This window comes from Ascidiella aspersa, chromosome 8, assembly GCF_963924565.1.
Source record: "Ascidiella aspersa chromosome 8, kaAscAspe10.2, whole genome shotgun sequence".
NCBI lineage: Eukaryota > Metazoa > Chordata > Ascidiacea > Phlebobranchia > Ascidiidae > Ascidiella > Ascidiella aspersa.
The window spans coordinates 8,199,155-8,225,960 of NC_139454.1; the positions used below are offsets into that span (position 1 = coordinate 8,199,155).

The following is a 26,806-nucleotide window of genomic DNA, read 5'->3' on the forward strand; positions in this document are numbered from 1 at the left end:
CAAGGGAGACCAGAAAGATGAACTCCTCCATTCTTGTCGGATACTCGATAACCAAGCAATGACATAAACCGAGAGAGGAGAAATTCGACCAAGTTAATCATACCGTCGCTGTAGAAGTTCTATATGATTAAAAAACTTTCGGCATTTCGAAAACCCGCGTGTCGTCAAGAGCCGCCCAAATGTTTTGCAGCACCTGTAAAGAAAAAAGCATTTTTTTTAAATGCACCCTTAGCGATTGGGGTATTTTGACGTTATACTATAGGTACAACAGTATAGGGTAATATAGGGAATATTACTTTATAAGACTACAACCTTTACTATAAGATTTTGTTTTATTTTTATTCAGGAAATTAATCGTTCAAATACAGCAGTTTTCACGAACTTTTGCAAAGGTAATAAAATACTTTAAAGACACACTTATTCGTATAAGACAATAAACATTGGTTACGTTACATAGTATTTAAATTTGTATTGTTATAAAAACTTTTTTTTTATAAATTCAAAGGAAATGAATGTTTTACAAATGTTGTCAGGTTTAAACTATACAGATAGTTATACAAAGATAAATACGGCAACACAAATGGCGTCTTATAGCCACCGCTATTGTCGAAACGACGTGTAATCTCACAATCTGTATGTTATTTACGCGTGAAAGTGTAATGTCCTCTCTATACGCGCCAGATATGGCAAATAAACCGCACTGAACTTCACCCTGGCTAAAATATTTGCAAAATTACGCGTACCCCAAAGTTCGTTTTACCCACACTGTGATGGTTTTCTGTAACAGTGATTTAAATAAATCGTTGGTATTGCTTACGTGGAGAGCGAGAACAACTTTAAAGCATAGTCTACTAAATGCCGTGTTTAAACCTAAACCTTTTTTGAGAAACAATATGCGCGTTTATACTTAAAAATAGGTTGAGAAGCACTGCCCTAACTGGTTTTAGAGAATACATTAAACATCGCTAATTGAAAAAACTGTCGTTCGTCCAAAATTATGGTTTTGAAGTTCCACACACTAAAAGTAGTCGTACCAGTTCAATTTCTCATTGCCTGTTTTAGGCATTGAATATTCTATATTACAGTCGTTTTGTATAGAGTTACGACAGTTTTTCATAATTGAATCATTCTGACAGCAAAATAATCTAGCAAAGCTAGCAATTCAGGTCAGACACATTAACCAGATCTTAAAAGATATAAATATATTTCGCCAACCAAGGCATCGTCAGTATATCTGAATAAAAACAAACGCAACAGTATAAGAATAAAAACAAACGCAACAGTATACGAATAAAAACAAACGCAGTTTTCACATATTCAGTGCAACGTTGAATCATTCTGTAGAAGGAAGTTACGACACTTTCCAACCACCCACTATAACTACTTTTTTTTGAAAATCGGTAACTTCCGAAATGCCCAACAGGTTTGACTTCCGAAAATGCCCAACACGAACAGAATACCGTGATATTTCACACCCCTTTGTTCTGTTTTCAACGGTTTCACCCATCGTTACGTCACTAAACTCGTCTAAAGTCGTGAATTTGGTTATTTCATAAAACGGTGGTAACTTTATAAAAAAATGAAACGCAAAATCCTAAAACTGTCGTAAATGGACACATACAACACTTTTAAGCAATTTTGACGAAATCAACAAACAATAATTGCGTGATTATACAAAATATAACGGGCTAGTAGTAAGAAGCAATCTGTTTTTTGTAGCTTTGGTTGATTTTTGTTTTTTTATGCAAAACAGCAAACTTTTTCTGCATACAAAACAGAAAAAATAGTGTCGCGACCAAAAGAGGAAAGGTTTCGCGACCCAAATTTGTTTTTTGGCCTGATTTAAACTACTTAAATGCTAACTTTGTTAGCGCTTCGCGTGAATTTGAAAGTAGCCTATGTCTTTGGCAGCCCATTTTGTTGAAATAGTTTAAGCTTTAAAGCGTCGTGGGTCTTATCTCATACCCGAAAATGAAAGTTTTGCTTAACTGATGTGAAGGCGTTATTCGCTTTGTGTAAATCGATAGAACCTTTTTAACACTAGAATTACCGGTTCGGTCATTTTGACCGTTTTTGATTTTCAATCGTTTATATCTCCGCTTAGGTAACTGTTACAATATTGAAACTTACTGACTTTTCCGAAGTCTAGGTCATCTTTTGGTATGCAAATTTTTAGTTTATTAGAATAACCACAGTATGAGATAGGAATCGATTTACCTTAAATTACCGCCAACGGTCATTTTGACCGTAAAGCAAATTCTAATTCCTCCACGAATTATATCGCCTTAAACGATAGCTATTTGTGTCGCTATTATTTTTAAACAACCATGGAACAATTGCTGCAGTAGCTGGTAACATTTAGTCACATGTTAGTTCATAATTTTGACTCAACAATTCTTATCCAAATTCGATGGTTGACGGAAGCAGAAAGCGAAAGTAATTCCAAACTAATGTGGACTGTCGACAAAATAAAATGCAAAAATGTGTTGTGGATGCTGTAGATTAGATTCCGGATAGTATATAACTTGTGTGAAACTTGAATATGTAGATTGCGCTAAGCGCTGCTAATTTTCTGGTTCTTGTATACCTTGGATAGCTATTTGTGATCCATGTGACAAGCAGCATAATCAAAATGCCTGTTTGATATTTTTAACCAAATTAAAAACTTATTGTTTTACAATCAATTTCAATATTCATGTTAGATGAAAAGAAAACATACAAAAACAAATTCTCCTAACGCAGCTAAAAAACAGGTTGAAAGCCAACAATGCATCAATTCGTAGATATGGCTTCTGAAGTATATTTCAGAACATGATATTATAATGGAGCCTATACAGCGTATTAATCTAACACTTATAAAGGTTAAGGTCAATCAATAGTAAAGGGAACTTATAGAATGAAATAAATCTAAATTATTATAACTTTTTTTTCTTTATTATACAAACGGTCATTTTGACCGCTCGCGGTAATTCTAGGTGTGTTCACCGAGCGGTAATTCTAGTGTTAATGTATATTTTGTATCGAACGTAACACCTTACCGAATTTACCGAAAGTTTAACAAAATGAACGAACTGCATGGTGCTATAAAGGTCAATTTTTGTTGTTGTCCGGTTTAGATTGGTCTTGTGAACACTGTGACATCATCTTTGAAAAAAACCATACATTCCAAACGAAAAACCTGGATTCGAGCCTGACTGCGTACCACTGCCTTTGAAGAGTTTTTTTACCACTGTACAACTGAATAAAGCATATTTTCAACGTTACAACATGCCCCATAAATACTGGATTGCCGGAATAAAGAAATCATGGCAAGATTGTCATTTTGCGTAAGGTGTTCCCAAAACATTACGTGCTACCTAATAAATCGCTGATAATCCAAATATGTAGGATAGGGTGTATATTGATTCTTTGTATATCGCACATCAAAAGTTATCATATGTCTACTCCAAATAAATCCCATTGTCCAGGTGTATTTTATGACCTCTCTACTAAATTGTCGCTATCTGACATGTACACTGTAGACCAGTGATTCTCAACCGCGGCTCTCAACTGAACATTTTGCGGCTCTCTAACCGAGTGAAAAATTAGTTAGAAGTAGCAGAATTGCAACAAAGTAAGTAAGAGAAATCAAGAATTAATGAATTGTATCAGCAAGGATCCCGAGTACGAAGTACTGATGTTACTGGGTACTTCCATCCGGCTCTTTAAAATAATTTTGTTTTTTGTTACGTCACAATATATTTAGTCCTGATCGACAAGCTATGGCAAACACTGTTCATTAGTCAGCCTAGGCTAGCGTAATGTATATTTGTTGTTTTCTAGTTGCTTTCTTAATATTTTTTAATTATATGCCTACTGTTGTTTTTTATGCGGCTCCTTGCAAACCTTAGGTTTGAAATGCGGCTCTTGCTCTAAAAAAGGTTGAGAATCACTGCTGTAGACCTATTTTTCTATCGCATTCGTTTCGTTGTGTTTATGCGTAATTTAAAAAAACATGTAAATTAAGATACTGTACGACGCCCACCTTGACAACGACTGCATTCTATAATTTGTGGCTGCCAAAGATTCGCAAAAAAAAATTGGCGAGATCTTAAGCGTTTAAATTCTGCAATGGATAGAAATCGTCACGGTGTTATACGTGAAAGGATTTTACTCATTGTAAGGGAAATAAACGCTTACGTCAGCCAGCTTACGACTGCGAAAAAACGTTTAAAGCTCCCCGTCACTGGTAAAGAGCACATGGCGATTAGGCTTGACGCTCATATTGCAACCGCCGTACACCGAGACTACGTCAGGGATAATCCAAGGCGTCATCAAAAAGACAGCGCTGTGAGATTACGAGGTAACATAACCGCGGCAAGCCCTTTCGTCGGCCTGACAAATCTGATCTGCGCAGCCAGCGGCCTCGAAAGTTTGTCACCCGAAACTTGAAAGCCTTTTCTTGCGGGCGTACCTTGCTTTCAGCCAGTGTTGCAATGACTTAAGTCATTGACGAAAGTTCACTTTAGTCACTGTGTTCAAATGACTTGACTTGCATTAAGTCGTTTCGGTAAAATCACTTCACTTGAGTTAAGTCTTTTGGATAAATGAATTTTGACTTGACTTATGCCATTAAGTCAAATAACTTGGGTTGAAATCGCGTATTTTCATTTAACATTTTTTAGAAAAATTGGCTTTTTATCTTAATTTGTGCACATTTGACAAATAGCTTGCTATATATGTTGGAGTTTTGTTATTTTAGTCGTGTGATTTCTTATATAGCCATACAAGTTTACCAATTTTAATAGTTCAGCATTTAGCATTTCATGTTTTCATCATTGAGTTGACTTGAAATTGACTTGCTGTAATAATAACTTGGCATGGGCAACTGGCGACTGGACTTAATGCTGAAAGCTTGACATGCGTCATGCGTAAATGCGTCGTCAGGTAGAGAAAGCAACGTAAAAGGCAAACCCAAGCCCAGCCTCTTTTACCGACGAAGAAAAAAGGCAAACCATCACTCATTTGCCGTTTTTAGCCGCCAGACGTATTAAGGCCAATAGCCTCGTAGGCAGCTTCCTAAAGGAGGCTATTCAAAAGTTCAAAAGCACCGGTAAAGGCATCTTGCCCATTCAGCAGACAGACAAGCGATGCGCTGTATAAGGAGCTATGCGCGAAGCACGTGTGTTTTTCGCTAGACGGCTTATTTAGGCATGCTGTATAAGTTGAGCCATATGAAGTCAGATTAGTCAAGTGTAGCCAAAATGCTTGCTTAAAAGTCGCTGAAAGTGTTTTGAATTTGATTGGGAGGTGTTATCAAAAATTGATTGGTCAAAAAAGGATTTTGTGACCTGAATTATGTTTCTAAAACTAAACTACGCTTTAACTAAAAGGGCACATTAACCATAAATTTTGGGGTATGAAATGTTATTACGCTATTAGAGTGTTCAGTTTGTGTTATTACTTTCCAGTGTATACAACTAAAGTATACAAGTTGTTTTAATACAGGCAAAGTTTTAAACTTTATCGTGCATAACTTTAAACCGAAAAAATGCTTCAGTTGAACGAGAAAGAGCTGCATTTTAAAGCGGAAATATAGATGACTTTATGAATTGTTTAGCTCATGCAAAAAACGAAATTATTCGAGTTAAACTATGCTTAACGCACCCTAAGAATCTGTAAAGCCATACTTGGTTAATTATAAGTAGCTTCTACAATGTTATTTAGAAATAATAGCCTATCTAACGAAAATGGAGCGTTTAGCCTTCAATACTAACGTCCGTCTGGTTCTAAAATTCCACAAATAGTTACCACCTACATTGATCGCAATGCCGGTGACTCAGTTCTACGTAGTAAGTTCATGTTAACACCAATCAACCGCAGGTCGTCTTTAGCCAGTAGCAACGTTACGGCTATTTATTTACGATCAATCACGCAGAAAGGGTTGGTTTTAATTCTGTCATCGCGGACAAGTCCCGCCCGAATGAGTAAAATGGGTGACTCAAAGGAGCTCTATTTGGAGTGCATGTTATTTACAAAAATAGCAACACAATTGCGATTTTAAGGTACGGTTGAATATTTAGGCTTGGTCACAAAAGTTTTTTTTTAAGATTCTAGGCTTGAAACAACTGTCCCCCCATTTGCGTCTATATGTAGTCGTTTTGTGTTATTGTCTTCAAAATTGTTCATAATGATTTGCAGTTGTCCTAACTGGAATGGCTAATACCTTACCTATGTAATAACTGTCTGATGTTATTTTAGTTCCAACCTTTGTAGGTAACCTTGCAGTTAATGTTGCATGTTTTTAGTCGTCAAGTACCCTAAATTATTCATGTTTTCTATATACCTGAATCCATTTATGACAAAACTGTTTAAAGTACAGTTGTTTGCTTTTTAATATATGTAAGACCTGACCATCTAAGGTTGTTTAGTTTTAGGTATTATTTTTACTGTTTAAAGTTTAAACTATATGCTGCATCAGACAAAGATTTGAGTAAGTAAAAAACGATTTAAAATAAGAATGATGTCCAGTAGTGTAAAACAATTTGCTTGGTAGCATTATTCTCAAAAACAGGTATCAAATAAAAAAATCAGGTAGTTGTACCGATATTGTTGTTAACTGGCGGACACTTACTGATAAAGGTAGTCAAAACGCAGCACTGTACAACGCTTTGTGATTTAAATGTTTGCCAATCTCTTGTGCTCTACAACAGAGGACTAAAGGTGCATTGTTGCGTAAAGAGGCGTACAGGGTTCAACCGGGGTCAACTTTTTTCGCTGATATAATTAATTGATTTTTGTCTGGTAGATACAGGGCTGTCAAACGATTGGCTACTGGGAAAAACATTTCTGTCAATAAAACATAATTAAGTGCTTTTACTTTTGCTATTTTCGAAAATGAAGTCGGATCTTTACAAAGCAGTATACAGCGTTAATTACTTAAAAATCAAACCTTCTAACTAACTTAGCTCTCCAATAGTCCTGTCACGAGCTTTGTCTTCTATAGCAGCTCTTTTACAACTGTTTTATATTTAGGATGATATAAATCCGGTTTTCATTTAGAGTTTTTGCTTGTCCAAATTGAAACAAAAGGATACAGTCATAAATAACGACATTTCTAGAAGATAAGGCACAGAATAAGGTGTAAATCCTGAAAATTGGGATAATATGGGATCTAAGGTCCCCGGCTGCAGCTCGAATCTTCATTCAAAATGTCAATACAACGCCCTAAAAAAAACTGACAAAATCTAAAGCGGCTCCGTTACGCCCGAGCGGCAGCAAGTCACGCGTGACATAACCGATTTTTTCGTAGCTAGACGAAACCAACAGCGCTAAATATCGCAGATGTCAAGGTGGGGTTGTAAGGGGCGGATCGTTAAGGTAAAGGGTGTTTTTTGTGCATAATAATTTTTGTCTTTATGATAAGCTAGTCCTAGGAAAAAGATAGATTTTGCTGAGATTGACAACTGTTGGTGTAGGTTTTAGTTCAAATGTTGCCTTACAATGAACCTTTTGCTGGCATGTTTAGATTATTTTTTTCACTAGCAAATGTGACTTTTCATACGACTTTTTTTTCAGTAGCAAAATGTGGCATATAGCGTTAACGACTGTTTGTCGTAGCAGCATTTAATCTAACGCCGACGTGTCACTTGTGCAGTTATCGCTATTACAGGCCATTGTTTGACTTGGGGAATTCTCGGGTTTGTGTGTTGAAGAGGGTTGGCATAAGGGCCGGGCGGGCCACTCATAATTCTTGTTCAAACCGGAATAGGACGAAAGCTAACGACGCGATGTTTCGAGAGTGCTTAACGCTTGTGTTTGCTTGTCTGAAACTTGCGACACAGACAAGTGAACAGGTCGACTTACAGCTTAAAAAACCAAAAGCCTGTAGGCTACTTCCAAGCATTTTTTGGCGAAGCAAATGCGCGTTTATTTCACTTTCATGAAAAAAATGTAGTCTTTGTCAGACGGTTAGCTTTTGACTGTGTTTTTACCTACATTATGTGAACATGAAAGTACGGTTGTTTTGGTATTGCAAATTGTAGTGCATGCGAAACCTTTGGTCATGGTAGATTTATCAGGATTTTTTGTTGGCTGTCAATTTAAACGTTTGAAAGCCTAAGAATAAATAAATGTATCGATATTTTGCCTATTTTGTTAAACCTCCATCATGCCGTGATTTATAGCGCTTTGATTTATGTAGGGTAAGCAGTAGCCTAGTTTTTACTGTGGGCCATAGACTTTATAGCCGTTTTGTGTTGACAGGTGTAATTCTGCTGCGAGTATAGTTGAAAAATGATTCTGGGCAAATCTTTTTATAGGCAACAATTGGAACTATACATAAAAAAGTTATTTTTAATTGTGTCAAATTAATATCAACATGGACGAAAACTTATAAGTAGGAAAGTAATTCTCGAGAACTACGTATTTTTTATTGCGTTGTGTATTCTTAAGTCATATGTTTTATTTTGAGTTGTTTATGAAATGTTGAAAAGCGTTATATTACAAAACAAACTATATTCAGAGAATTTCGTTCGTTCAAGGCAAAACTTTGATTTATTATATATTCGTTCAACTACCGAGCAATATTCGTTGTTTTGTTTGTAAATTTCTTCGAAAATCGAATAGTTTGTATCTGTGTAGGGTTTTTTCAGCATTGGAAACTGCCCAGTGCCCACGCTGTTGAACTTGAAAACCATACGTACGGTTACGGCAGAGGTCGGGAACCTTTTCAGCTAAGATAGCCATAAAAGCCGAATATTTTTGGTTGTATTTCAATGAGAGCCATATTAAATTTTTAACATCTATATTAGTTTGGCAAAAATAGTAATTTTAATTGGGCCGTTTAAAAAAAGGGCATATAGTAAGCGTGCTTTGGCTAAGTTTGCAAAACTTTCATTGCGGAGTGCCATGGTATGAACAGGGCCCTTTATATGCAAAAGGATTTCATCAAGTCGGTAACAGCCACGAAAAGACAAGCAAAATTTGGCCAAACCGCGGAAAATTTTGCTAATAGGCCTATACTTGTTTAATAAAATACAGTTTAAAACGGGCTCATGGCCGTGTGGAGTTTTATTCAATTCATGACAAGAAATAATAGCTTCGATTTGTTTGCGAGCAAGATTACATTATCAAAGGAGCCATATGGCGTCCTAAAAGAGCCATAAAAGGTTGGCGAGCCATACGTTCCCAACCCTTGGGTTATGGTATCGATTGAATAGGTTTGTGAGAAAGTCTCGAACCTACAGGTGTGGCCCACATCACGAAGGTTGTATATGTGTTTAGCTCATCTCTTGGTCTGGCTCTCCACGCTAGAGGAAGGGTGAAAGGTGTGTGGTAGGGTCACCCCTCATTGACGCACAATAGGCTGGGGCGAAACTGGGGGCCGCCCTGTTTACCCGACTCGAGAGTCCCTATTGTGCGCTAATACGAAAACTTCCCTCAATGAAAGGGCAAAGAATTTCGAGGAAAGTCTTGATTTTGTCGTACTTATCATATACGTGCGCCACCGTTGAGAAGTATACAGAGCGAAATTTTGCAATGGATGTTGGGTTGTGTTGTTGTCTGTGGTGGACCATTTTGTTTTTTAGTTTGGTTTGTTTGTTGTATTCAATGTGAAATTTAGAAGCTTATCGCTTTATACAGCTGGGAAAACTTTTACTTCTCAATAGGATAAGTTATTTAATCGATATTTTATTTTTAATTAATAATATTTTGAACTGAATAACTTTATTTCGTTCTATAGTTGTTTAAATTTTATCTTGGGTAATAAACAGTTTTTCAAATTATCACCTCTCAAATTGAACAGGCAAATGTTATGCTAAAAATCCGAAAATGCAAGCCGAAATGTATTTTGACAGATAGTTCTGCAAAGAGATAAAGAAGGTGTTTTGGAAATCAATCTAACTTTCAGTCGTGGGTCTAGCATCAACGCATGAAAATTCCAGCCCATATAAGATAATTCAAAGAAGTGAGAAACATTTCTACGTACTGCAGGATCAATTTAAGTTGCGACGGTCGACGGTCGTAAAAAGCGCGACGTTTTATTTTCTTTCGTCACGGCATGACAGTTTTATTTTTCGCGCTTCAAATAGAGACCTAAAGTATAAAGCATTTTTGGCTCGTATTTGGCAATAGAAAACAGCCTAATTTCATGAAATGTTTTGCAGTTTTGTCAGAGCTATAGGTTGCAGCATTCTCACGATAATCGTCCACACATTGTGCGCTTAGCGAAGGAAAATGTCAATTTGACGTTAATATTGCTTTAAAAATGCCAAATTCATGACGAGTGTCGTTTGTATTTCTTTAAAATCAGCCGTGTATCAAATTGCTGCGTGAAATAAAGAGAAACCTACTGACTTGCTTTAAAAAAAAACGAGACAACGATAAATCTCAAATTGCGCACAATCGCAGATAATGACTTTGCGGCGACGATCTGTTCGTCTGATAAGAGATTGACGGATGTCCCTCTCATGCATTACAGCGACTGCATCCGGTTTACCCTGTTCCGGCACGTTTATGAGGCGATCGGTGAGTTGTTTTGACAGTTGTGATCCGTCGGAATGCAAGCAAAAAACTTAATAGATGTCTGGAGCGAAAATTCGATTGATAGTCCTTAAAGTTAACATGCCTTTGAAAGTTTTTTTTTATGTTTTTTTCTTTCATGTTTTTCTACACAACTACGTTTGTTGTACGATAAAATGATCCACACGATCGCTGTTTGCGAAAAAATAAATTTATTTTGTTTAAATTGTTTGAAAAGTTAGGTTGTTTACATTTATGAAAACCATAGTTTTGAACCTAGCCTTTGCGAAATCATTGAAGGTAACACGAGAATAATTTGAATTTGTAAGTTACCGATTGTAGATCGTTCTAAAAAAGAATTGGTAACCAAACCTTTGATATAGTTCTTGTTGGAGTATCTCTCTATTTAGTTTCAATTATATTTTAAGGATTTTTTACACTTTTGCTAACTTGTTGAATGTTGCCGTGTCTTAGCATTAAAATAAGTTTTGAAAAATAAAAAAATAATTTCGAGCAAAGCACATTTAAATTTCCTAAAAATAAAAGCACATTTAAATTTCCTAAAATTAAACCTCGATAAATTAAAAAAACAATTGTAGCCAAATAGAAAAAAATCGAATCGTTAATTTATGCTAGGAAATATCTGCTTCAATAACTGCTGTTTTCTAGAAACCCGTAACAAATGTAAATGAACGGAAAGAGCAATTTATTAACGCCAAGTCACTCGAATCAGTGCCAAAGCAACCGACTTTCCTGAAACCGTGCAGGTGTTTTGCGGTGCTAAAAAAATAGACTGCGGTTAGGATTTCCACTTCGCTGCGCTTTATGGATCTATTTCCCCATCGAAACACGTCACTTGGAAAAGTTTAAATAGAGGAATCAGGTGGTACTGTATAAAGACAAATTGAAATTGTCTTTATACAGTGCCACCTGTTTCCTCTATTTAGAATTAGACAAATGCGGCCAAATAAAAACTTTGGAAAATTTTAAGGATGCCATAAAATATGTTGAAAATGAATAAAGAGTTAGTCGAAACGTTTAAAATGCTATCTACTTCTGTATGGGCTTTGATATTATTATTGCGTCTTACTACAACCTCCAACCATCATGCTTTAAAGGATGTCATAATAATTTTGCGGCTTTTAGTTTGGATTCTGTGCTGTTTGTTGTCGGCTTTGGTTCAAGCGCGATGAGGTGGATTTTAATTTCAGAAAAACTGCTCGCTTTATTTTCTGTGTTTAACTGTCTTTGTCTGCTATTTATTCCGGCTGACAGATAAGTTTATGTTTAGAATTATGCTGATTGTATCAGTTTTGAGAAACTTCTTAAGCGTTTGTTCAAAACATGTTTTCGAATTTTCTCCGTGGTTCGAGAAACCACGTAAAAACGTCACGCTGCCTTGATTGTGGATTTGATATAGTATCAGGTTGCCTAAGGCGGGTTTATTTTTAAGATTTCAATCTCTCACCAAATCCGTCGATGAATCACCATCAAAGGCGGATACACATTTCTAAATGGTCTTACAGTGTAGTTATACCCAGGCGTGAAATTGTGACAGATCGTAAAGTTAGTGCTGAAGGTAAAGGTAAAAAATATTGAAAGAGAATAATTATTATTAGGTGAGTGTATTAAATTGTAGCCATTTATTTTTGACCTCAATCTTTATGAAATATATATTCAACTATTTATTTTCACAATTAAGCAAACCATAGCTTGTTTTCCTGCAAAATCGAAGATTGTTGAAACTTGTTAGGTTCAACTGATTGTTATACAAATTGAAACAACGCTCTTATGTTAAATCGTTCGCGGCACAATCGGAAACCGATATAAAATTGGCTGTGATGCGATGTTTATTACGTCACAGGCCATTATCGAGGACGTAAGAGTTCGCGCGTCGGCCATAATGGCATTGAGTGGTTTAACGATCCTCAATTAAAAGCCCTTTGTAGGCCTATGACAAACACCGTCCTACGTTATTTCAAATCCCACCAACGCGAAAATGACGTTAAGCCAGTTTTGTGGCAGGTTATAAGACTCTGTTGAAAACCATTATTTTTCTTTAGTGGTTCCCAACTTTTTAGTCACGGTTTCTTTAAAAACAAATTAGTGTGGGGCTTTTTTTATTTTTAAATCACTGGCCCTCTCCATTATTTTCGTGAAAACATTTGTAATACTAGCAAACCTAGAACGCTATATTTTAGTTGAATTGATCAAAAAAGCTCAAATGAAAAAAATTACACTTCAAGAAACTGCTCCCTAAAAAATGTTAAAACAATTGATTTACAATGCACCTATGCAACCCTTGTAACCCCTGGTTTAGAACTAGTCCTTAAAGCCATGCAGTTTGGCGCAGGGGCAATGTTGGGCGACCGAGGGTTGAAAAACGAGATAAGTTTAGGTTTCCAATCGTCAAATCTCCGTCAAATGAGTAGGCTTAGCAGCGCGATGCGTGCCACTTAGGGCTACTTGACCTGGTCTTAAACACAACCCGCAATTTACGATACTGCTATTGCGCTCAGGGTTAGCCGAGGTTACTGTCTCTGCCGTATATGGGTGCCTATAGCTTTATGGGCGGCTGTCGGCTTTACCGGCCTTTAGACATGCACCTGCGTTCATTTTACAAGGGATTATATGTAAATGGAAATGTATAGGAGAAGTTGTTTGACTCTCTGCTAGTGATGTTTGTAGGCAGTTTGTTTTACCAATAGGCTGTGTAAGTGGTGTTATAGGATGCATTGGCCATGTTGCGGCCTAACTAATCCGTACCTGCAAAACCGGGTGGACAAATTAAGGTTAGTGATGAAATCTTGTGTTAAGTTATGTGCTAATTAAATAACATTAAATCACTGCCCTTTTTTATTATTCAAGTATCTAATCTAACCCTTGTTATTAAGATAAGTAATAGATTATCTGAAATATAAACTCTAAGTGTTTTTAATATTCACCAAGGGTATTTGGCGTAGTATTTAGTGGTTTTAAGAGATTTTATTTTAATAGAGCTATTTTGGTGCCTATTTTGCACGAACAAAGTTTAATCGTTTTAAAAGTCCATTTTCAGTGGAGTTAGCCCATACAGAAGTAGGTATCATTTTGGACGTTTCGAATAACTCTTTATTCATTTTCAACATAGCTCCAAAATGATACCTACTTCTGTATGGGCTTTGATATTCTTATTACGTCTTACTACAACCTCCAACCATTATGCTCCAAAGTGGAGTTAGCCATTTTACATATTTTATTTACCTGATCGTCATAATCCCGGCTCGGCAATTCACCCAATACCGGGTAAAACGTGATTTCCCAAAAAAAAATTACCGCGACAAACGCGTCACGAACGAGCAGACGTCTCCAGAAAGAACGAATGGCAAACATGAATCAAGCGTGCGCCTCATTTAAACAAATACGCCCGGTTATTGCGCTTGTACACGGCACGGAGACGATGTTCGGACATAACGTATTGCGGGTAACCGCCATTAATCAGATAACCGTGATCGGCGCAATGCCTTGGTTGTTTCTGCGGTTTGCGCCCTTTGAAGTAACAAGTCTTCGAAGGATGACCTGGTTTATCGTGGTGATGTGCTTTAGACAAGGTTTATGTTTAGTTTAAAATTGGTGAAAGCAATGGTGGGAATTAGTTCAGATTGAAATACTACGCAAAAATCTGGTAACGGAGCACATTATAAGAAGACGATTTGGCATTTTAAAGGATTTGTTAAGGAGACAATGATCTGTGGAGTTTTAATTTTTGGTAGAAAAGTGCTCTAGTTATAGGTTTTAACAAAAAATATCAACAATGTTCTGCATATGTTTTCTTATGTGATTCTTGTTTAAAAATCTAATACCGTCTACTTAAAATTCTGCCGTAGGAGTGCTAACTGTTTGCCACAGGCGTTATAAATATTTACAAAATGCAAGGTTATTTGCTTGCTTGCGTCTAAAAATTGTATGGGATTTTTTGACGTGGTTCGCTTCGCTATACGATGATTTTAAAAGCTAAGAGCAGTAGCAATCTGCATAAGGCGTAATTTTCCATCAATGGTGAACTGAAATCGTTGGAGAGTCACAACAACGAGGCACTTCTAAATAACGTAGGGTATAGGTTTGTTTATTATTTGGTTAACTACACCCTTCCACATAAACGGCTCACTTTACATTTCAATTTTCCGAATACATAGCGACATTTCTTGCAGACATACAAAGGGCCCGACTTTTTTGTCGCTGTGTATTTATATAACGACAAAAGGTCCGTCGATCGTCGAAACGAATATCTGCTCGCGAAGACGGCAAATCAATATTTACGAAGGAAATTGACGAGCCGACTAAACAAGACGCGTCGGCTCGGCGACCGTCGTCTGTGGACGAAGACAGATAGATAGCGTTGAGATCCATTGTCGTTTTCCTCGATGGCTTTAAAATGTGTTTGGACAAGGTTTTCAAAAGACCGTCGCTTTCGAACTTCGTCGCCATAAAGAATGCTCGAGTGCAAATAGGTAGGGATTCGTGTTTTGTGCGAATGCGTATTTCTGGCCTTTTCCAATACGCGGTATATAGTTCGCGTGTGCGTACTACCGAAAGTTTAGTATATAATCTAAACTGATTTGTTGCATTGAAGAGTAGAGATTTATTGCATTTAAGGAGTGTTTTTCAAGCTATGAGTCGCGACGTAAAATTCGGTCGCCGTTTGATTTTGTTGGGTTGCCGACTGCAGTAGTTCATATGGTTATCTTTATTGAGATTAGTTTAGACAAAGATTTCTCCAATACTTCGTAACTTTACGGAGGCAATAACAAGGCATAGTTTAAATAAATAAAAAATGAACTTATTTTCACTAATTTATTATGTTATGTTCATTATAAAATTTCAGTTGAGAGAATTGGTTTGCCAAGGCTTTGCAGTTATACTTACGCTTTATATTGTGGGTCGCCGTGCAAAAAGGTTGAGAAACACTGCAATAAAGGGTAGCCCTTATGCAGCGCAAACGTCTTTGCTGGCTATCCGAATCACCATCTTCAGCAAAACAATCTGGTTGTCAAGAGCAATACATTAGAAAAACTGGACATTAGAAAAATTATTTTTTTTGTAACATTAGTTGAGCTTTTTTAGTGACTGAAATTAAGTGCAGCACCAGAATGGAAACATCTTGAATCATTAAGTTGCCAAACTGTTGTTTTTGGCTTCAGGTTATTATTTACAACCTGTGTTAATGTGCCGTAAACGAAACTTCAAATCCTTGCAAAGTAACCATTGCTTATTAAAATCACAGCTGGATTGCAACAAAAAACGACAATTTACGAGCTTTATTTAATTTTCGGTTGTTGCTAGTTGTCTCGTTTAGAAGCGATCAACCAAACTAATAGGTAGTCTTCATCCAATTCGTTTACTCCATTTTTTTCTATATTTCACGGCAAGTAAAATAAAAACTAAACACAAGCGAATTAACCGTATCTGAAAACTTTTCTACTCCTAATTCCAAAGTGTTCGATGTTTTGAATAATTGTTTTTAAAGTTTTGTGAAGTTCGACGTTGAAATGTAATTCCAAAAACATTAATTTTTTAAAGTTTAATGCGTGTTTGGCGTTTAAAGCAAAACGCTAATCGTCCGTCAGTTTACAAATCAGCCCGGCACCAGTTTTCTGTACAGTCCTAATAGCGAAGGATTACGTCTGGACTTCACCTGTTTGCCGTTCCACTTAGCGGGATCAAGCGCCGCCTTACTCGCCTGTCAATCATCTATCGTTGCGCGCGACCGGTGCGTCACGCTCGGTCAGTCAAGCGGAAACGATTACGCGCTTCCTGCGCGCGCTAAAGAGCGGAGAAAAATGGCGAGCGGCGCCAAAATACTAATCCGCACGATTTTGGCAGCGCATTGATTTCGTTTTTGGCGTTATATCAGTGTATCTGATAAAAATTTGCCTTTGCGTATGCCGTTACGTGTAGAGTACGACTACTCAACTGGCGATACGTGGTCCGAATGTGGACCTTTTTAGTTGTGAATGCGTCTCAGTATTTACTTAGAAATGCGATTTGATGAGTTTTCTCTTGGCAAATAATTGCTGCCGTTCATTGAAAACCCCTTTCTAGTAACGTACATTACAGAACTCTCAATGTGGACCTTTTTAGTTGTGAATGCGTCTCAGTATTTACTTAGAAATGCGTTTTGATGAGTTTTCTCTTGGCAAATTATTGCTGCCGTTCATTGAAAACCCCTTTCTAGTAACGGACATTACAGAACTCTCAGTTGAAGCGAAGGACGTATGTAAATTATACCGTATTACATTTTGTGTGACTGTAAATTATTTCATAAGAGTTATTATAACGGACCTAATCAAATTTTAAACTTTTATAACTGGATCTTTGCTAAAATTAGTTGGGTTGTCCTGCCGTATAGAATAAATTTTGAGGAAAAACAAAATTATGTGACGGCTTTGTGTTTGAAGAGGAAAAGATATATCGTTTCAGTGCATTTAAATAATCACGAGGCGCCTAATTGGAAAATGTGTTCTGTCCAGTTGGTGTTTGGTGTATTTTTTACGTAATAACTTCCGTTGTTGTCCAAAGTAAATTAAGCTAAGATTTACAAAATCGCTTTTTTAAACAGAATCACATAACTTGGCAGTTCTGTTTTTAGTCTTTTCAGAAACGATTAAGGTGCATACATGTGAGTGTGACATCACAATGCCCGGGACCCACATTTGCAGTGTTCCGTCCTATAGATACCTACGGGGTTGCCACAAGTCTTTGGGACTTCAAAGTCTTAAAATATTCCTGAATTGATTTTTGTAATAAAACTTCTTTGAAAAACCCTTTGTTTTTCGAAATGTCTTTCAATAGTCTTTACACTTATTTTGTATGAAGTTTTAAGTTATGTGTTATGCAAGAACAGTGTTTTCTATCTATTTGTTATTGTATTGACCATTGAATTAATACTGATTTGTCTTCGAATTATATTGAAAAACGTCTAGCGGTTCAATTTTAGGTATTTGAAAGGCTTTGAATGTCTTCAAATTTCTTTTCATAAAATTGTGTTGGAAACCTGATCTCTTTTAAACCACTTATATCTCATTAGCGAATACCCGCTAGTACCTACATTTTAAACTGGTTGCCATAAACGCCTGCAGTAGAAATGCAGTCCCGCTTATTTGAGTGCCAGCTAAATAATAACCGTGACGACCCGCAGACGTGAAATTTATCGATGATGTGCATTACCAACTGCGCTTTACAAAATTCGTGAGCGGCGCCGCGTCATAAAAAACACGTTTGTCGCCGATTTATATTGCGAATGCGTAATATTAGGCTGCGAATCAGTTTTTCATCTTATAAACAGTTATATTAAGCAAAAGTTTATTTTAATGAGCATAAATATGTTGCAGATGAGGTTGTTGGTTTCGTAAATAGATTATAACTGTGTGAACTAGTAATATTAGTAAAGCATTTTTCCAATACGATTAAGTTTACATATACAATTAACATATAGCGGCTCCATGTTTATGTGAGTTTTATGTGCATTGACAATTTAAGCTTTTTGTTTTGCTAAATCTGCATAAACAGTTCATTGTGAAGGTGCGCGAAAGGCAGACGCCAAAAGTGTGGGATCCCTACTTCACGGCCTGTCGGATGCCTAAGCGCCACACAAGGCGTTATACATTTGTTTTTAATATAGGGCGATATGGGCGAACTCCGACATAAAATAATATAGGGTCGTAATATATAGCGAGACTAAAACCAGGCGTAAACTAGGACGATCTAAACAAGTGAAAAGTGAGCTGCAGAAGTAAAGAGGCAAGAACAGTTAAGTGATAGTGAATATTAGGCCAAAAAAACGATAAAATATTCTGTGCAAAAATTATACTGCGTAAATGTTTTTATAGAGTGGTGACGACTATTTGTGCACTGTTAAAGTAATACAGCTATATATACCAACAATTAATACACTATTTCGTTCTGCTGCTCAACAACTATTTGTAGAATGACCAGTGTTGCAGCATTTGCTTTAAAAAACGTTTTCTATTTAATTAATCATCTAATGCACAATCCGTATCCTGCAAATCGAGGCAACCATTGTTCGGGAGATATCCCGATTGTCCGTAATTCGAAAGCACTTTCCCGCCCTTATAGCTGAGTTTAATTGTCCTATTGCTTTCGCAGAGCGGAAATCCTTCATTTGCATCACTTCTTCCCCTATTCGTGTTGACAATGTGGGTCGCAGAGGGCATAGCCGGGTAATTATGTCACTTCGTGTGCATTCATTTGCGAAAATGTATATAAACTGACAGGCTGCTGCAATTGCAACTGTCTGGAATTACGTTGACTTGTTTTGTACGCTGATGTGACATATATGTTCCACCTAATATAAATCAAAAACAGCTCCTCTGGTTATTTTAATTGTTGACCAACGTTTCGGCAGGTTGGTTTACGATTAAAATTACCAGAGGAGCTGTTTTTGATTTATATTACCGCGCCTGGTAGCAACAGTTTATATGTTCCACCTAAAACTAGCGTAGTTAAAGTGCAAATATTTGTATGCAGATTTACGTCTAATATTAAAATCTAAGCTCCGCAGAAGGAAAATCAGCCTATGGGTTAAATTTGAAAAACTCAGCACGGTTTGATACCCGTATCGCATATTTATCCTTTGTTTACCAGTTTTCGTTATTGAAATATACCCTTTCCACGTAAATTGCTTTTTTGAGAGAAGTTGTTATTGTTATTTATTTTTAATAGCAGGTTGTTCATGTAACGTTTTAGACGTGCAGGGCAAATTTTGAGGCTTTTCGAAAATTATAAATGATGTCAGCATACCTTCGAACAAAGTTTATTTTCCATAAAGTGTCGAATATTCGCGTTAAATTTAAATAAAAAGAACAATATAATAGTGGATAGTCTGAGCGCTCTTGTCTCCAAAAATAATCAAAACATGGCCACGGGTTGCTAAATTCGCTTTATAAAATATTGCTTTACATAAAGAAACCTTAGATAACTCAGAGCAGCTCAAGAAAATTGACGTAGCAAGTGCTGCTGTGATTAGCCTGGTCAAACTTCTATTTAACGCACCGCTGTTGTGTTTATGATCATACTGGAAGATCATTTGTACCGCGTGCACAAAGCAAAATTCGCCGTCGCAGTGTCGCGTTCCTACAAAACGAAAAGCGACATGCCTGGTGCGTCACGCGACACCGAAAGTGGGGCTTCGTGTTTCGCCGCCCCAGTAAGCCGGGGTTAGCAGTTAAGAGAAGCAAGGATTAATCTCCGATCGAGTGGGCGAGTCATGCATGAAGTTTGACGCATCATCTCAGGAATGTTAGCGGCCGGCGGTTTGTTTTCGCGGCCAGCAAACGACTTTTTGCAGGGGAGAAATTGTTATCTGCGGTGCTCGCGTTTTAGCTTTGCTGCCCCGGTTCGTGCGAGCATGCAAATATCTCGGGCGTTTCTATGCGCTCTGGTATGCGCGCGGAATCGTATGCTTGGTCCTTTTTGTTGTTTGTTTTTAATTGAACACCGAATTAATCTGATTTTCTGTGAAAAATCAACCAATTCTTGTTGACCTTTTGGCGGGCAGAACTTTATTGAGTTGAGAGCCTAAATCAGCTTGCGCATGTGGTTACGCTCTTGTAGTTTTTGAACTTTTAGTGAGTCAGGAAGTTTTGCCGTGGTAATTCGATATTTTTTGCGCGTCAGGGCGCGTATATTTTATTGATATGAAATTAACTGTTCCGTTTTTTATTAGTCAAGGCAACTTTTTGTCGTATCACAGATAAAATGTGTCTTGATCGACTTGCCTAAGACTCCTGACCCGTAAAACGTTGTTTGGGAAACTTTGTTCTCTGCTATAAAGAAGACCCAGTTAACATATATTTGCATGTGCTTCGTGTTTTGTCCTCTTAATGCAGTTTGTTTAAGCTTTGTCTCGAGCCCAATGTTAGAAGCGATCCTGAAAATTATAACTCTATTAGGTCAACCGAACAGACCAATGCCATTATCTCTATAATCTCCCGCAGTTATTTTGGCAGTTGGTATTTCAACAGGAAGCGTTCCTTGCATTTGCGTCGCCAAATTGAGCCGCGCCACGTTTTTTTGACATTTACTAAACCACAGTGAAAAACGCTTTAAATAAAGCGTAAATGAATATTGGGAAATGCTATTGCCTTTTTCAGATTGCTAGGTCGCACGTTTGTCGAATTTAACGTATTGTTGTTACCCTTGGCCCTTGCTTTTTAGTTGAGTCCTTGTTGTTAATGAAAAGTCGCTGTGAACGCATGTTTGAAGATCTCATTGAAGGTGATTGATTTAAGTTATTTTGTTGACGGTTTTATCGTTCTAAATTAGACACATCGCTATTATCGAGCCATATTTGCTTTGCGTCAAAAAATATAAAATTTTGACTACCTGTGAGTGCTTAACCTGTCAGTTTGTCAACATACTAACAATATAAATATAGCTTACGTCAACACGCTTTGCATTTTGCACGAGCTTTATTTAATTGCAATGTTTTGCAGACAACCGATACAGTTTTAGGCAAATCTGGTCAAGTTTGTAGCATAGGCATCTTCAGCGTCCTCTAACGACCGCATAATTTTTGAAACAATTTCGCAAGATGGCGCAAGAGAAGGCGCGCCAGTACAAACGGAGACTGAGGGACAAGATACGATATTGCAGCAATGTGAGCATCCTAAGCACAATGAGTGTTGGATCAGAGGCCAACTGGAAAATGAGGTACATTTTTGGGAATGTATTCCCAATTGACTAATAGCATTTAAGGTAAAATACTTAAAGAAATGTTTAATTTTTTTTTAAGCCAAGTAATTCAAGTAATATAAAATGGAGCTGAACCACGATTTGGTGGTGCCAACGAGAATTAGAGTTTGTAAAACATTTAAAAATAGTATATATATTTTTATATAATACTGAATAATAAATAAAAAATGTAACAACTTTTTTTTAACATACTCCAATTTGAATGTGTTCGTTGTGGTACATGTAAAACTCATAGTTAAAAACATGAGTAAAAACAGGATCAGACGTTTTGTTTAAAGGAAAATATATTTCGCCAAGTGGCATCATCAGTTCCTGTAAGAGTACAAATAAATAAAATCAGAGCGCTACCCATTCGAGCCGCATTTTGCCGTCTAGCATCTCGCACTGCTCATATGTATTTTTTCCCCTTCCTCCACTTATTTGCGTCGCCTACTCATTTATCCCAGTCGTGTTGCCTGCGAGGCTATAGTGCTTTTCATTGCGTTTTTAGTTTATTATAATGTTTTAACATTTTATTGTTTACTTTTATTGGTTTGTTGATGGCTGCGCTCTGATTTTATTTATTTGTACTCTTACAGGAACTGATGATGCCACTTTGGCGAAATATATTTTCCTTTAAACAAAACGTCTGATCCTGTTTTTACTCATGTTTTTAACTATGAGTTTTACTTTTAATATACGCGTCAGCGGAGCAGTGATCGACTGGCTAAAACCTGCCGCCGATGGTTTTCGATTCTATAAAGATACACCCTATTGTTGTGGTACATGTGTTTGGGCCACGTGTATGCCATAGAAGTAGCGTATCTGTGGCACGCCACTTCGGTGAATTTATTTTTTATGATGGGCGATCTGACGGAAAATCTTTAAACTTTTTTTAGAGTTCCGTCTCTTCGCGCAAATCAACTTCCCGAGGAACTGTTGGAAGTTTATGAAGAAGCTTTCTACCTCCTCGACCCAAACGACACAGGGGCGATAGGTAAACATGAAGTAAAAAACAAAAACAGCAAAAATATTGTGTGCGAACCTAAAATCAGTTGTTTTACTTATAGTATGTTGTTAGTATACTGTATACTGGTATCGTGAGAATTATTGCCTTGTCAATTGGACACCGGGAGCTTTTAGATGGGTTTTAAAGTTGTGTAACGTCACTACAGTGTCACGTCATTTTTTTGGTCTGCGATTGTTAATCGCCCGACTTATTTTTCTGTTGCTTAAATCTGAAAAGATTGTTTACTGGCTGAGGTCGCTTGCTTGTTCCTATTGACACCTGTTGCTGATTCAATATTACTCATGTTTTAGTTTATAAATAGTGACTTTTTAAAGAAGAGAACTAGATTTATATGGCGCGCGCTTTAGCTATGCTACGCCGGTCATTTACCCATTTTTAACGATAAAACACCTTTCTCTCAAGGCGAAGCTGAGGTAGGTATCGTGATGCGAGCTCTGGGTCAGGATCCCAACGAACAGGAGATCCACAATCTCGTTCAGGAGGTCGACCGCAGCGCCACCGGGTGTCTAAACTTCCAGGACTTCCTCGCTCTCCTCTCCCACATTAGCCAGGTGAGGTCGCCGCGGAGCGTGGGGACCGAAGGCCCTGGAACCCGAAAGCGCAGTGACGATTTCGCTTTAGGGAGTTAACGCCATATTTAGAATGCTTATCCAGTTAGCAATGTTGTGTGCTTTTCACATTTTCTGAGTCATTGTAGACTTATTTTTTAATTGTTGTAAAGAGGGATCACTACTCTTTAAGTAAAAGGTTGTACGAATGCTGTAAATACCTTACTCTAAAAAGACTATGTATGTTTAAGTGAATTGATTTGCAAACTAATATTATTACTATTTTCAAAAAAACATTTTTTCCCAAAACTATTTTCAAAAAACATTTTTTCCCAAAAAAGAACACAAAATTGTACAGCTGTTGAAGTTACTGAACTTATTCTATTTCCGACACAATTTTCACAGATTTTTGATTTTTGTTTTAATGTTATTAAAGTTAGGCAAACCCGATTTAAATTAAATAAAAAGAGGCAAGTGATTTGCCTTAAGTTATATTTAAGTCAAGTTAAGTTATTTTGAAACAGTGACTACAGTGCACTTCTGTAGAGTTATTCACTAAAGTCATAACAACAGACGTTAAAATATTGTTATCCTTTGTTAGAAGCGGAAAACACACAGAATAAACCCGTGGAATTTTTCCGTAAAATATTGATTTAACTATTGTTTCGTCAAAATTTGCAGGACGAAGACCCCGACGAAGAATGGGAAAGCGTGTTCGAGAGATTCGACGGAAATGGTGAGGATTTGTTTTTTTGCAAGACTTGAATAAAAAGGTACTAAATTCTAGATTTACTCCAGTTCAGTGCATGCACGGCCGTTAGGGGTTCTTTATTTTAAAATTTTTCGGACATTTTCCCGAACTCTTAGCAAATCATAAACAAAGGTTTAGTCTTTTGTGTTTTTTTTTGCTTGTGCAGTTTCAAGCGAACGAGTGACTTTTCAACAGATTAAAAAAAAAGAATAGAATGTAAAAAAGAATAGGAGCTTAGGAGATTGAAAAAATACCCTGGAAAACAATTCAACCAAGTGGTTTTGTTTCACACGTGTCATAGTTAAACCACGCTTAGATTTGTATCCCGATGACAGCCTTAAATCGTTCTTCTAAGAATCTAAAATGACGCAACGTAGATATCTAGAACCTGCAAGTGTTTACAAATAAAAAATAACTGATTTCAAATTCAATTTGAGTTTTACATTCCGAAAGCAATGTGTTTTTTTTCTGATTTGTTAGTTTCGAAATTGCGGTTTCGAGCTATATGCCTCCAAAGCCACGTTATTTTTTCGTCATGTTTTTTATTTAAAGTCTAAACCGCTCCCAGTTTGCCTTCTTCGCATTCTGCCGTCTATTTATATTTATAACATGCCACAGCGCCCAAACGGAAATCTCCCACAGCAGTAAAGCATGAGCTACACGTGGTGAGGTGATATTTAAAGGGCCTTGTATACCACACTAAGACCGGTGTCTGACAGAAAATAGCAACGTTACTGCCTTTTTTCTATGGCAGCTTGTTTATTTCCAGATGTGCCTGTCGCCAACGTAAAGAGTTGCGCAACATTTTAGTGCTCACATTAAACCATCAGCCTATGGGGGACAACAAAATAAACCCGAAACAGTGATTGCCGCTGTGTTAATGGCGTCCGCCAAATAAAGATATTACATTTTGACGTTTAGCGATTAGCAAGTGGGCAGTATTTTGCGAACGTTTTGGATAAATCTTTATTTAATTTTACCAATTTTTTTTTCTTGGGGCCGCTTTGATTAGTTATTGACCTATCAGTACAGAGATTTAAATTCTCACTCCACTCTTAGTCTACTGTGTGGCATATATGCTAGTCATATACAAATCAGACAGCAGTGTAAGTGCTGTTTTGCTGTGTACAGGAGACGGCTACATCGACGAAAATGACCTTCGAAAGACCTTGATAGAGTTGAGGTTAAAGTTCACCGACGCTGACATCGACGAAATGATCAGCGAGTTTCTCCCCAACAAGGCCAAGGTCAAACGACTCGACTTTGACGACTTCCTTAACATTGTCACGTGATACTAAGACCTTCCGTTTCTGCGTTCGAAACAGCTTTGTTTGTGTCGAAAGCACAATACATACGTAACAATGGGGCGAGCTTCACAATGGGATGTGGATTTCTAAAGTTTGAATGGTGGAAACATTTATATGCTTTAAATGCGGTACAGCAGTTTGCCTGGAAATATTTTTTTCCGTAATTTTAAGTAAATCGCTCGTAAAATTAAAGGGACTGCTCATTGTATAATGTAGGCCGAAGAAGACGCTTTGCGTAATCAATCCACCATACTCTTGGTGCTTTAAATGAACTTCTGAGCTTACCGATTGCTTAGCATTTGACCTAATTTCCCTGGGCACCCGTAACACTATACATATTCCTGTGATTGGCGAAACAAAGTAAAGGTTGAACTTGCTTATAATAGAACCATAAATGCTTGTTCATTATTAAAACAGAAAAGGGGCTGCACGAAACCTTCACTTAAATGTAGCATCCAAAAATGTGTTTAATGTTGGCGGACAGCAGACGTTAAGTTATGTAAGAAAATTGAGCAATGCTCTAAAATTATTACTGTAATGTATTATTTGACAGAAGAAAGAACATTAATGTAGTTTAATTGGTATGTAAAGTTATGACAAAACACACTACAGCCCACATCTTGATTGCTTTTGGTATACTCGCCTATTAATGGTAGGAGTTATTGTTGTTGCATCTAAGCTTAGACGCCGTTTGCTTCCTCGAAAACAGATTTGAGCACGGAGGCGCGTTTCATATTTAGCTGACAGGTCTGCCAACGCTACCGGCTGTAGACAGAAATAGCTTATATCTTGCATGTCTTATGAGTGGGCTAAGTTTGTATAAGCCAAGACTCATACACTATATTGAGTGCCTCTTGATTTTCGTGTCGAAATTGCTGGTGCACATTCCTAATTTAATGTTTGGCGCGTCGCTTTAAAAGAATGTCTTTTTCGTGTTTTCTCCAGCCTTGTTTAGTTTAGACCACATTGAAACATAAAATAGAAAAATCCCACAAAAAACAATTTCTTTTGTTATCGTTATTTCAAAATAACATCAACGTAGATGATTATGTAATAAAACATTTTTGTTGTCCAATTAAAAAATCTAGCCTTTATTTACTCCACTGTCGCTGTACCCATTCCCTACCACACTATGTACTTGAAATGTTTGCGCATTTACTGTTTATTACTAGCAGACTACTTAAATAAAAGATCCGATATCACTTTATCCACTGCTCCTGCTATAGTTACTGTTGCAACTCACAAATTGATGCGCTAATTTTTGTTTTTCATTTTATTTGTCTTGCACTATTTTGCCCCTATGCTACCTGCCCAAATGTTATCGTTTTGCAATCAAAATAATGTGACAGATTTTATTCCCTTTTCAAGCATATTCTTTCCTGAAATATTTCAACGTTTTCTGTTTCAATATCATTAATCCTATTATAATATATTATAAATATATTACCCTATTATAAAGTCTTAGTAAATGCCGGTTGATTTGGAACTGGTAAAATTCGTTGCTTTAATGGCCAAACAAATCATTTACTTGTTTTATCTATTTTGGTGGGTATATTTGTAAACTAAACACTTAAATGTCGTCTTCATATAAACATGTCTCTGTATGGCGTTTTTTATTAATGTTACTGATTTCAATCGTGCTCCTAATAAATTTACTGAATGCATTACTTGTAATTGCCATATCGTTATCTGAAAGGTTTGTTATAGCTACATATACGCTAGTAAACAAAACATTTTTCTGACCTATTTAGGCTTAAAGACTTTTATTACGTCACAGTACCGCTTTTTGTTAGTCAATGCTTAGGATTTTTTACAAGGTGTTAGTACAGTTATTGGTTAAATATACAGCACAATAATGAGAAAAAAGCAGCGGTATTGTTACGGTGGTGAACTGCTTTCAAGGACGGACTATAAATGCAACGTCGAAATTGTTTTT

General features: G+C 36.9%; 1 protein-coding gene across 1 annotated transcript; it reads left to right on the forward strand.

Annotated features, from left to right (window-relative positions):
• Positions 1 to 13,124: 13,124 nt before the first annotated feature.
• Positions 13,125 to 26,537, forward strand: LOC146135636 (uncharacterized). Its single transcript, XM_083395260.1, has 6 exons — positions 13,125 to 13,295; positions 20,997 to 21,213; positions 22,134 to 22,231; positions 22,667 to 22,815; positions 23,494 to 23,548; positions 24,695 to 26,537. Exons 2-6 carry the CDS (start codon positions 21,095 to 21,097, stop codon positions 24,853 to 24,855), a joined length of 582 nt encoding a protein of 193 aa, XP_083251386.1. The 5' UTR covers positions 13,125 to 13,295; positions 20,997 to 21,094; the 3' UTR covers positions 24,856 to 26,537.
• The last annotated feature ends 269 nt before the right edge of the window (positions 26,538 to 26,806 follow it).